Genomic DNA, 13,224 nt, shown 5'->3' on the forward strand with positions numbered 1-13,224 from the left:
TGTAAAATTCCAGAGGAGTAGAACCTAAATTGGTCAAACTGGAGTCCATATTACCTTTGCATGTACAAATATGTTGGAAAATCATGATTAAATGAGATTTATCGACCTTAGTTGATGCCATAAGTATTATATTTTTAATTTATGGCTATTCACTCTAAAGTTGTGACAGGTGGACTAAGCAGTGTGCCACTCTGGTGCTTAATAATAACTACTTCTAAGTTAAAACAGTCAGTCTTTTTCTTCTGCTTTTTCTTCTAATTTTTTTAACTAAACCACAATTTGTGTTAGTAAATAAACACAACAGCGGCCAAATTGTAAGATTTTTATTTTGGCGTTATATTTAGTGTAGAAAAAGTCTCACTTGTCAATGTGTATTGGGATGAGCAGCCTGCACTCAGGTGTGATGGAGGGGACTGACTCTCTTTATACGTACCTGATCACGTACCAAAGACTGAAATAAGCCTACACACAAGAAACTGTGGGTAAAAAAAGATTTTTAAATTTCACTAAGGGTGGGACAGTTCTCAAGACAGGTCTTTACAGAAGACTTAGACACTTTGTTGTATAGAGGAAAATACATGACATTGTAGAGGAGGGTTATTAAAGTATTTTTGTGTTGTTAAGAATTTTACAGATGGCATTACAGAATGAAATACATTCATAAGAAAAGGGAGGCCTTACTCTGGCAAATGTAGATCATTCTGCTAACAGGATTTATAGTTAGCTACTGTCTTTTAAAACTTCAAGACTGTTACCAAGTTGGGTTCTGAATCTTCTCATTTCCTCTGTCTGTATAAATTAGAGTTATTTCAGTTGAGGCAATGGAGCTGCAGCATCGTAAGATTGATGAAAGATATAGAAGTGGATTCTGTGACAATCCTGTCAAGGAAAGAGGCTAAAATAAGTAAATTAAAATTGTGGAAGAAGCAATCCATTTATCATCAGATGTGATATTGTTTTACCTCTGTTTAGTGCTCTCAGAAGCAGAACCTGTATAATGAAACTCCATCCAATAATCTATTTAATTGCATTCTTCTCATATTTGACAAGCACTGAGCATCTCTTTTTTTAATTACATTTAACTTCTTTTTTAAAATTTTGTTATTGTGCCATTTTTGCTGTTTGTCTTCTCTGTGACTTCTTTGCAGCAATTTTTTCTGGTGTCTCACTTCTTAGCCACTAGCCATGCACAGATTCTCTTTCAGCTTCCCTGTATAAGCATTGCTGCTACCCCACCATTTAAGTTTGTTCTACAATTCCTAATTCTTCTCCAGTGAAGATATGTGTATCTTAATCTTCAAATAAGCTACTTGCCTGATAACCTGTCTTTGTTAATAACCAGTGCCAACTGACGAGGCAAGTGGATTAAAAGAGGGCAAATATGCAATGAGAATTTGCTAGTATAATCCTCCCAATTTCATCAATAGACTCAGTGAGCCAAAAGTGGTGTCACTGTGTTTAAGAAGTGTTTGTGGATTTCTCCTTCACAGATTTTAAAATCATTTCCAAACCGGTGTAATCCTCTGATATTCATAGCTTCCCACTTCTGCAGTCAGTAATACCAGTGTACATAGCTGAGCTCTCATGAGGCACAATTGGCTTGAAACAGGAGCCTCTGTGTTCCTCAAAGAGAAGATTGTCTCAGTTTTCAGTGATTGCTCATCCTTGCTGCTATTCCGAGAGTTCCTGTGCACTTCCTTGGCCTAAGAACCATGCACTGAATCTTCCCCATGTAAATTGGAATTTTAATGCAGACAAAGCCTTTATCTCCATGACTATGCTGCATTGCCATGATCCACTTATACCAGATGAACGCTTATGACTTTAGAATCTATCCTCTTTGCTCTCAAATTAGATCTTAGGAGGAAAACATTGAATGGACCATGTACTCCAGGACCAAATCTTGTTTGTAATCTAAATGCATAGTTCATAATGTCTACCCATTCTGCACATGCAGAACACCAGTGTCCTATTTGTAGATCTCACTAATGCTGACATTACTTAATGTGTCCCAGTTGCCATAAATAAGTCATTCTGGTGTCAGAATCTCATAAATGCCAGCTCCACTGCAGGTGCAACTCACAGGTTCAGGGTGAATGGAGGTAAAACCACAAGGAGGTTGTCCCTTTTTCCACTTGAGTCTGGCAGCTGGTATGTCTTGACACTGCTGTGGCACAAAGGACATAAAGGGTAAAATTGCAGTGTTCTGGGTGTAAATGTCAGTCCCAGATTATGCCTGAGCTTGTATCCTTTGTAGCAAAGCAGCACGTGGAGTGCAGCATCCCCAGACTCTCGAGCACTGTCCTTAGAAACCCTTTTATACCAAGGCTTAGGAGAGGGATCTCTGCTGGATACTTGGAGCTTGTTGCCTCAGCATCTCTGAGAGGAATTTCTCCAATAGAATTCAGAGGTTTAAGGTCCCATTTCCTCTATGTTGGCTCTTTTTTTCTGGTGCTGAGTGTCAAATCAACAGGATCTCCCTCACAGAAAATTCTGTTAATCATTGAAGTTGATAATTTTTCACCTTTAGATATGCCTGTTGAGGATTAGAATGTTTCATTCACAGCACTAAATCAAAAAAAAAACTCAGCTGAGGCCAGTAAGTACAAAAGGAATATCAGACTCATGTCAGAAAGAAGAAAATCTGGTTATTTATACCTTTTAGACAGGAAAACGTATCTGCAAGATCTTGTTACTCCTAGCACTATGCTTTAACCAGAGCTCATGTTCTCTGTTTGCCCTTGTGGCTGAACATGAGACAGGGTCAGTCACAAATCAGCCTGTCCTGCTACCCATGAATAGCAGGGGAGCACTTGCCACCATTATTTCTGATTTCATGGGCCTTGGGCACTGGGGCACACACTGTTTCAACAGAATATAAAAAGAAACAAGTCTTACAGCCTCAGACAGAAACATTTGACTTTGAAGGAGGGTAGTAAAATGGGGAGAAAAAGCATTTAATACCTTGCATATTTCCTTAATAGGCATAGAAGGATAACCATGAAACTATTTAAAACATGATCCCAAAACCAAGATTCCCTGTTCTGTGAATAAAGCAACAATTTATAGAAACATGTTCAATCGCTTCCTGGAAACAAAAAAGAATATTTGGTATTTTTTGCTTCATAAAGCAGCACCTCATCCAATAAAATTCTAACTATTTTAGGCACTGGCTGTAGACGTCAGTGTCACAGGAGTCATGCAGACTGTCAAGCTGATCAAACTCAATCAGTATCATGGATTTACGCATAAAAACAAAAACTTGACATCAGTTTTGCCTTTTTTTTTGGTGAAGACGTTCTTCCCATCTTCATTTAAATCAAATGCAAGGAATTTAAATACAGTATGTAAACAGAAGTACCTGCTGTCATATGTCATCAGCAAAAAGGATGTTGATTTGTTAGCTTTAAATAAAATAAAACTAAAAAATAGAATAATTTCTTTCCAGCTGGTCTCTACACTGTTAGCTGTTTAACCTGATGGTTTCCACAGTAATAGAATGCATGGTTGTGTTTCCCAGGGGAATTTACACCAGCAGCTCAAAGGAACAATTGCTGCATGGCTCAACCTCACACTCACACAGCACTTTCCTCCACCACTCATGCTAGCTATGAATCTTCAGTCCCAGGTGAAATTTGCTTTTCTTCCCTAGTTTTGCCACATATTTAAAGTGCAAAGAGACAAGACCGAACCACTGAAAGTCTCTGCAGATGCAAGAAGGTTCATGGCTGTGGGTGTGCTGTGGAGGGGCTGTGGACACACAGCTGGTGAATAACAGAGGAAGGAAGGAAGGTGTATCAACTCCTGACACCTCTTGGAATATTTAAAAATTTTCTGTAAGATTTACTGGTCTATAAGTGTATAATGCACCAAACAAGTGAACCTTTCCCATTTTTTTCTTATTCATTGAAACTATCACTCCTTGTTCATCAGAACTCCCTATGAAATTTAAAAAGTAGTGGGAAACTCTCATGCCCAGGCCCTGCTTAGTTTGCATGTGACTTCAGGAAGTAACAATTAGGAGGACAATGGATAAAGGAGGAAAGTGGAGACATTAACTGACAGCTGTGAATCACAACTTACACAGCTTTCTTTTCCATAATTAATTGAATGACCAGGCACAATGCACATTCACTTGGAAATGAGGTCCAAAGACACCTTTGGTGAATGTAAATCCTTTTCCACTGCCCTTAGTTACCTGTGAGATTGGAGCTTAGTCAGGAGTGAAAGCTGTGCATTGTTACAAGGCATAGTTTGGTATTTTTGCAAGGGAGGGAGAAGGAGAAGAGAAAAATATTAAATGACAATCACATCACATGGAGGAGGTAGAAATCTGGTTAAGTTAATAAAACATGGGCTTCATTTAGGTAGCAGAATGTCACTGTAAGACACATAAACATGTAAACTTGCAAATAGGAATTATGATTTAACATCCTGTAACCAGTACTGCATTTCTGCATGAGAGAAAAAGAAATGAATGTTATGAAACTGTTTCATTAAATTATTTATTGCAGAGTCTGAACAGAATTCTGTGGCATTTTCTCAAGGAAGCAATCCATATATGTGTTCAATATGCTTGAGGGCAAATATTTGTTAGATAAGTTGCATTGTACTTCTCTAGAATAGTAATGACAGTTTATATTATGGCTCTAGAAATGATGATCTCAAAAACCATGTATCTGCAATTTACATGCTTTAGTAATTATTAGGGGGCATAGCCATCTATTTGCCCATATCACTCTGTTGCTAGAATTGCCCTAGGACTGGCATAAAAAGAATAACAGTGAAGATTATTCAGTAGTCAGAGTAAGTCAATGAGAATTTATACACTTAGATATTTCTCTCTAGACAAAATTAACATCATTTAAAAGTAACTAGTACCTAACCTTCCCTCGCCATCAAATTAATTGGCATATAAGTAATGTTTTAACTATAATTGTGCCGATGATAGAATGCCATGAAAAGTATTTGAATATTTTAGAATATTGATATTCAAATGCTGAATAATTTTAGAATATTTTATTCATTATCTTTAACATTTATCTTGTATCAACAGTACAAACATGTATCTTGTATCAGTAGTTCTAAGTTACAGAAGTCATGTGAAGTCATGACCACACTGAAGCAAAAATTTAACTGTCATTGACATCCTGGTTATCTAGAATGGTTCTTTCAAACGACACAACAAAACAGGATTTCTTCGTGGGAGAGTTGTATAAATTTTAGAAGAGGAGAAATTGTTGTGGGAAGGAAGGAAGGAAGGAAGGAGGGAAGGAAGGAGGGAAGGAAGGAGGGAAGGAAGGAAGGAAGGAAGGAAGGAAGGAAGGAAGGAAGGAAGGAAGGAAGGAAGGAAGGAAGGAAGGAAGGAAGGAAGGAAGGAAGGAAGGAAGGAAGGAAGGAAGGAAGGAAGGAAGGAAGGAAGGAAGGAAGGAAGGAAGGAAGGAAGGAAGGAAGGAAGGAAGGAAGGAAGGAAGGAAGGAAGGAAGGAAGGATGGATTGGAAATCTTCTGTTTACTTTGCTTGTGCCCTTAATATGCTACAATGTTAATGATCTTTAAATTCTATTTAACCAGTACTTATCATTTGAGGTCTAAGATAAGAAAAAAGTAAATTATTCATCATTAATTAAAACACTGATTATCTTGTTTGGGGGGATGTCATCAAGACTTCAAGGTCCTGTTAGACTTCTGGTTTTAATATTGTAAATTATGACTATTTTGCAGATTTGGTGTACGGATACTATAGACAACAGCGGAAACTGATTGAAGAGATTGATTGGTCATACACAGGTAAGCAAAGATGTCTACTGAATTATTTATTTCACTTTGATATTTTTATGTTCATTGTTACAATTTTAGGAGCCTCATGTGTCTGTATACCACTTACCATATGCCTAAGCAACTGCTAAAGTGTAGGAAAGAGAATCTGAAAAATACAGGAACTTTACAATCGGAGAATATTTTCATCTATTTGGATTCATATTTTAATCTACTTAGTAATAGATTACATCTATTACTTTTGGAAAGAGAAAGTCCGCAACATTAAAACCTCAACCTGAGACCTGACTTATTTGATGACGCCTGGGCCAATAAATTGTTAGGTGCTTGTTAATCATCTCAACATTGTTGTTCTAGCAAATCCAAAAAGCAGTCAGAAAGGCTGAAAAAAGGCACAGCACATTATGAGGGAAAGAACCTATCCATACACTGCACATGAACTTCTACCCTGTGCTTGTGAGCACTTGAGCATCCTTGCCAAGTCCCACCCTGACTCTCCTAAAACTCAGTCACTTTGTCTCTCTCATTTGCATGAGTAGGAAAGATATATCCTGAAATTTTTCATGCCTTATTAAAGAAGAACAATGGAAAATTCACAATTATCTTCTTATGTTCTTGCATATAAGTCCAGTGATTTCAGTAATACTAAAAAGGTAATTTTGTCCTAGGTCTCTTTTGCCCAACATGTAGGAAGTGAGTTCTTATGGATGTGTGTAGGCTCCTACATTTTAAATTTCTTAAGCTACTGTTTCAAAAATACCGAACTATGAAAAATAAGGACTGTCAAAATTTAAGTTTTTCATAAATTTTATTCAAAACATATTCCTGTAGTTAAGGAAAATTACACCATTCTTTTTATTTCTCTCACTCTCTTTTTCATTTTCAAGATAATTTTTATCTTCTAGTGTAAAACATATCTAACAAGTTTTAAGCCTAGAGAGAATTGAAACAGGCTAGTCATAAAGCCTTCAAAATGAGATTTATAATGAAAACTCCCACTTACACAGATTGTAGTGCAAAATTCAAGCATAAAATCAATCAATACAGTATTTCATGTTCAAAGTTGATCCATTTTTTAATATTGTAGTTAGATGACTCCAGGGATAAACCTCCTGGATTCCTGGTGACCAGAGGGCAATCTTTAAAGGATAGCAAATAGGGTTTGTTTAGGATATCAGAGGATAGAGCTCTTCCCTAGGCTGCACATAGCACCCGTGCACTGTGCATGGGTGATGCTGCTGCAGCACCAGTGGATGGATGGATATTTTGTATGGAAAACTTGCACAGAATTGGCATGTCAGCTGATCCATACCTGCTGTTGCTCTACCTTAACCTGTGAGATACCTGTGTGTAGTCATCTCAATTCATGTGCTTTGCTCCAGTGATTCCCCAGCTGGCAAAGCCTTTCTCTCCATTCAGACCTGTCCAGGAGCCCTGGCTAAAATCCTGCTGCTCCTGCAGCCACCTGCCCCAGCTGCATCCTGCCCTGCCCCAGCTGCATCCTGCCCTGCCCCTGCCCTGCCCCAGCTGCATCCTGCCCTGCCCCTGCCCCTGCCCTGCCCCAGCTGCATCCTGCCCTGCCCCTGCTCCTACTCCTGCCCTGCCCCAGCTGCATCCTGCCCTGCTCCTGCCCTGCTCCTGCCCCAGCTGCATCCTGCCCTGCCCCAGCCCTGCTCCTGCCCCTGCCCTGCTCCTGCCCTGCCCCAGCTGCATCCTGTCCTCTCCTGCCCTGCTCCTGCAGCATCCTGCCCTGCTCCTGCCCTGCCCCAGCTGCATCCTGCCCTGCTCCTGCTGCCTCTCCGAGCCCTCTGCTGCACAAGCTCCGTGTGCCCCCAGCATTCTTAAACAGCTGACTGCATGTGGGGTCAAAAATTGATATTCAAAGCTTTTGGGGAAGGCTGCATGTAAATCAGGAGCTTAGGGCTAGCAACTGTTTGCAAGCTGAGTATTATGGGATGCTTTGCTGAAATACCAGGTAATTGGTTCTTGGCATAAAGTGGAATACACATACCCAGCTTTCACTAATAAAAAGACAGCCTTTCTGAACGCGAAAAAAATTTCCAGATTTTAACATTGTGATTTGGACGCACAGAGGTCTAGAGCCTGAAGCATATGGGTTTTGATCTCCTTCATTTATAATAATTTAAATTATTTTATTCCTGAGGCAAGTGATATCGGGTACTGTACGTATAAGTGCTGTACCTAGCACAGCTTATGGTTGTGAGGCATAGACCAACATCCACGCCTCTGAATGGATGAATGCTTTGCCAGTACTTTTTTTTCCTCAGACACCAGTTATATTCTACTGTCTTATAACCTTCTCACTGGAAGAGTGAAAGTGAAAAATTTCATTGAAAGTGAAAAATTAGACTCAATGTGCCAATGAAGTGTTTTGAATGAGCCTGGGGATCCTGAAACCAGAGTCTAATGCACCATGGGTAAGAGAGATCCAACTGGCTTGATAAATTAACCTAAGTCTGAGCAATGTAATTCTCTGTATCAAGTAAGAAATTTCAGATGTATTAGCCACAGTGGGTCAATATTCTCCTTTACTGGGATGGTGCTGTAAGATGAAAGTAAAATGGAGCTAGAGAGTTTTAACTGCTAAAATCAGTCAATTTCTGAACGTGAAGTTTCATAATAAAGCAATTTCACATGCTGGAAATTAATGAGTCACCATCAGGTTTTGACTCTTGGATAAGTGTATAATGAAGTCATAAATGCTACTGGAAAGATTTTGTAATACTTCTAAGAGCTCTGTTTTAAGCCATGAATAAAATCTGCATTTGCATGCATTAATTTAATCTTTTGTGTCCTGACTTTGCATGTATTTGCATAAACAAATACCATGTTAAAGAACTGGAAGGTACAAGTTCTTGTTACAGATGCATCCAATGTTTCCTGGCGTGAGGGGATGCTGAAGCTAGCCTGTTTGTAAAAATCCCCTTATTTTAACAACCTTTGATTATATTTTTCATTAAAGCAGTCATAGAAATTTTTAAAAATGTCATGAATACTTTCATATGGTGTCATACAGCAAAAAGTGAATCCAACCATTTTTTGTTGCAGAAAAACTCTGGTGTACTGTGAAAATTCAATTTCCTTAAATCAGTTACATACTAATTGATAAACAAAGGTAATTTACACAATATTTATCTGTACCACTAACTTTAGTCTTTCACATATTACTTCAAAGCATAAAGCAAGTAATATGAGCTTTGGTTACTTTGTGTCATAGAAGTGAAAGATTAATTTCTTTTTTTTGATGATTTGCTTATCTGAATTGTTTTTGACAGAAGGAATGATATAATGTTGTTTTCTGGTTCTGATGTTTGGTTTGGTTTTTTTTAACATGGCTGGTTGATAGCAGTCCATCAAAGTCCAAGTCTATAAGTTCACATGTAAAACTGGCAAGTGATATCACAAAAATTTTTTTGTTTTTGTCCCCAGTGGAATGTCTTTCTGTTGGGTTTCCCTCCTGGGATTTTGGTTCTTGTTCACAACAAACCAGTTATGTGCTTTAGGGGGAAAAAAACACAGCTGAAATTTGTTAAAAAAAAGAGATTCTAAACAGTCTTCAAGGAATTAGCAAAGCCAAGGGTTTAAAACATTTTTAAAAATTGAATGTTCTATGTAAATAAATACCATAATCAGATCAATGTTCTTTGTCTCACTGTGTAGGAGTGTTATGTTCAGCCTGTGCTGCTATTTATTATGTGATACGCTGTTACACATTTGCTTTACAAATATTGGCAAATCTGATCTTGAGGAAAGGGTAATTTTGGTAATAAACTGATTGGTCTCCAGGTATTCAAAAAACATTTTTATTATTTGCAAGCAGAATCTTAATAATATTTCCCTTTTCTCTGGGGAAAAGCATCATGAATCATAGAATCACAGTGTGATTTAGGTTTGGAGGGGCCCTTGGAGATGATGTGATTCCACCTCAGCTCAAAGCAAAATGATCTTCAAAGATGAAACAGGAAAAGTTTGGAAAATCTCCAAAGAAGGAGGTGCTGCAGTTTGGTCAATGTGTTCTGCTGCTATTTTGAAAACATTTCTTTTCTTTTACTCAGCTTCAATATGTCTTATTGCAACCTGTGGCCGCTGCTTCTCGCCCTTTCCTTGGGCACTGCTCTGTACATTGCCTTTACAGAGCAGTCGGCTTCAGCTGAGTTCCCTCTCAGCTTAAGCTTTGGCAAACTCAGGTCCCTCAGCCTCTCCTCACGCGTGATGTATTCCAGCCTCCAGACCACCTCAGCAGCCCTTAGTTTGTGAACATCCATCTCATACTGGGTTCAGGAGGAAATCCAAACCGGACCCTGCATTCTCACCTCACTGGTGTGCAGTAGAGGGAAGGAGTCACTTCCCTCATGCTGCTGGCTCCACTCTTGCTAAGGCAGCCCAGAACAGTGTTTGTCCTCCTGACTGCAAAGGCACACTGCTGACACACACAGAACTCATTCCATCAGGATTATTAATTAAGATATTCAGATAATTTTTAATTTCTGATGTTTTTCAGTAGTAATTTATAGTGATGGTGCTCTTTTGGCACTCGCACCAATACTTCTTTCAGTAGCAATGCCTAAATGTAATGATTTCTTTGTTTTGCTCCCTTGTTGAACTAATTGAACTAATCTTGTTAAACCTGGAATTGTTACCTTTTTGTGTCTGACTCAACAGCCTCCTGGAGATATTGCCCTAGTTTATTATTCCTGTTACTGTTGCTACACAGACAAAGCTTTAGTTGTTGTTTGAAAGGCTAGGTTTGCCACCCCAAGTCTTATAAATGTGCTGTGATTGCTTCAAATGTTCATTCCTCTAGTTTGGCTCAGAAATTAAGATGGCCTTTGTTTTCAGTGGTACTGAGAAAGCACAATTTTCTTTCTTGCCCAAACAAGAGCTAATATTTTAATTTCAAATGTTCCATCATATTTCAGTACTGAGGAGATTTAATTTCAAAGTCACTTCTCATTAAGTTTATGGAAAAGCATGTTGTTGCTTATGTCCATAACAATGCATGGGTGTATTTGCTTTTCACTCAGCCTAAAAAGTGAGCAAGGCTCTACTAGCTGATCCACTATCTCAGCTGTGGCCCAACAGGATGATTTTAACACTGGTAGCTAACTGCTTATTCTGTAAAATGTCTGCTGCCTCTGTTACCCAGCAGTTCAGTCCAGGTAAAGTGGAAAATTTGAGTCTTTCCCCTCATGCTCACCCTGTGTCTGTTCAGCAGCCATCTGCTGGAGCATGGACAAGGTGGGGCATGCAGGTGCTGCTCCCTGCCCTGCAGCCAAGGTGCAGGAGAGGCTGTGCTGCTGCCTTGTGTGAGCGTGGGCACGGTGCTCGCTCCTGTGAGACAGCTCCAGCCCAGGGCAAGGGGAGTCTGCAGGGAAGAGCAGGGGCCTGGGTCTGGGCCATCACTCCCAGGGTGCAGCGTGATGGATGGGCCATTTGGTGAGCCAAATCCTGACAGTCAGCCTGTGTGTGAGGGGGGATGCACCAGCAGGGGCCTGCTGAAGTGGGAGCAGGGAGCTGCCTGCAGAGCTGACTGCTTTAATGGACTGCTCTGCCAGACCAGACTGAAAGGTCTCCAAGAGAGCCTGGCCAAGAGCTGATGAAACCTTCTGCTTTCAGTGGCTTGATAAAACTGTGTTCTGCGGAGATGATGCATACCAAATTAAGTTCATTTTTTTTTCCTTGTGAAGTAGCTACCATAGCAGTATCAGCATCACTTCATGAGAAGATCTTGTCTTTTTATGACCTCCTGCCAATTACATCATTTTGTGCTTTGTGTTTACCAGGTATAGTCATAACTGATGTGCTGTATCGGTTGTGGGTAATAAAGAAAAGCCTATGCTCTTGGTCTGTGTGGGTTCCTTCAATAAAGGGTCAGCTTAGGAAATGAAAAAACATACTTTCTTTTATTAACTCATAAAATGGTTCTGCAGGGGTCTTTTCTTTTTTAGTAGATTTTGTACTTCAGAGGCTGTCATACCTTTTCTTGCATGACAGCTGATTACCTGTATTCATAACCCCCAGATCACACAGCCACTCGTGCTTCCAGTCTTTTGTCACTAAATTCACAGCATCACTAATTAAAAGCCTATTACACTGTTAATGGTTTTTGAAAGCTTATGATTCCACAGCAGAAATTACATAGTTATGCATCTGTTTGCATCAAAGGGACAAGGTGTCCTCAAGTGAAAAGCCACATGCTGGCATTTCTGGCCATCAAGAAATTCATTTTAAGATATCTCATTGATCTGAATCAACAGCACGAAGGACATTTTTCAACAGAAAGAAGATGTCTATTCAGTATATTTGTGGATTTTGAATCCATATAAAATTATATGGTTCAGAAGTCTGTTTGCATTAAGCTTTCTTTTCAATGAAGAAAGCTGATCTTTGAGCAGTAGAAAGCTATTAGCAGCAAAGTGGAATTTGTTTAGCTTTTATTCAGTAATATTTCTAGGGTAAACTGAGTGGAAAAGTTTTCAAGGGATTTTGGGGGAGGAAGTAAGAGAATTGGATCCCAAATTCATGGAATTTTCAAAGTTGGATTCTTATGGGACAGGTCTGAAGAACAGCATATTGGTATTCATATTTGTCTCACCACTGCTAAATTATAGCATTTTCATTTCAAATAATATTAAAGTGATCAATTTGCCAAAGTTTGCTTTGAAGGAACTCAGATTAGACTGTTCCTTCCTCCATTTCAGTCCCCTAATGCTATAAACAAAGAAAACCATTTTCACAAAGTGCAAGCAAGTTCTGAGCATCATCAGATTTTTCAAATGAAAAGTTGGCTTCTGAAGTACAGAAGTCTAAGTGTGAGACATTTGCATAGTGTGGCACTGCTGTTTTGCCAAGATCTGTTCAGGGGTCAGAAAGATGTAGAAACTTCCCATTAAGTAAATCCATTTGGAAATTAAAAGCTTTTTTAAGAGTGCTATCTTTGGGAATATACCAAATTCAAATGAAAAAAAAAATTGAATATCTCACAGCAGACTGCAGCCTCTAGTTAAGCCTCTTTACCTTTCAAAATGATCATAAAAGAATCCTTCTGCACATACTACTGAGTGATTTCTCATTTACAAGTGCATTCAATCTGTGCTGCAGTAGGAAGGTTGTGTTCTTGGGGACCACTTGCTTACCAAATGCACAGATGATTACTTTGAGGTCATCAAAATGATCTGTGAGTTTGTGAGGTTTAGAGCCCAGCAGATAATTCTCCCATTGCTTATGTTTACAGAAGGCCATATTTTATTATTTGCTCCATCCAATAAGTTTTGGACTTCCTTACTGACATTTTTACTCAAAGGCTATTCTGCTGTATTTATAACAGGTTTTGGTTTTTCCTGAAGAGTTCAAACCCCACTCATTTCAGTATGCACAGTTTGATAATACCCAATAAATAATTCTGTGGATTTTACTCACAAATTTG

At 39.0% G+C, this 13,224-nt stretch overlaps 1 protein-coding gene across 5 annotated transcripts in view; it reads left to right on the plus strand.

The window, feature by feature from the left end:
* Positions 1 to 13,224, plus strand: part of PTPRZ1 (protein tyrosine phosphatase receptor type Z1) — a 131,982-nt gene that overhangs the window by 36,093 nt on the left and 82,665 nt on the right. For all 5 annotated transcript variants that reach the window (XM_058022672.1, XM_058022673.1, XM_058022674.1 and 2 more), the window contains exon 2: positions 5,724 to 5,789. In XM_058022672.1, the coding sequence (XP_057878655.1) occupies positions 5,724 to 5,789 (66 nt within the window). The remainder of the gene's footprint in view (positions 1 to 5,723; positions 5,790 to 13,224) is intronic.

The sequence above is a fragment of the Melospiza georgiana genome, chromosome 4 (genome assembly GCF_028018845.1).
Source record: "Melospiza georgiana isolate bMelGeo1 chromosome 4, bMelGeo1.pri, whole genome shotgun sequence".
NCBI classification, from domain to species: domain Eukaryota; kingdom Metazoa; phylum Chordata; class Aves; order Passeriformes; family Passerellidae; genus Melospiza; species Melospiza georgiana.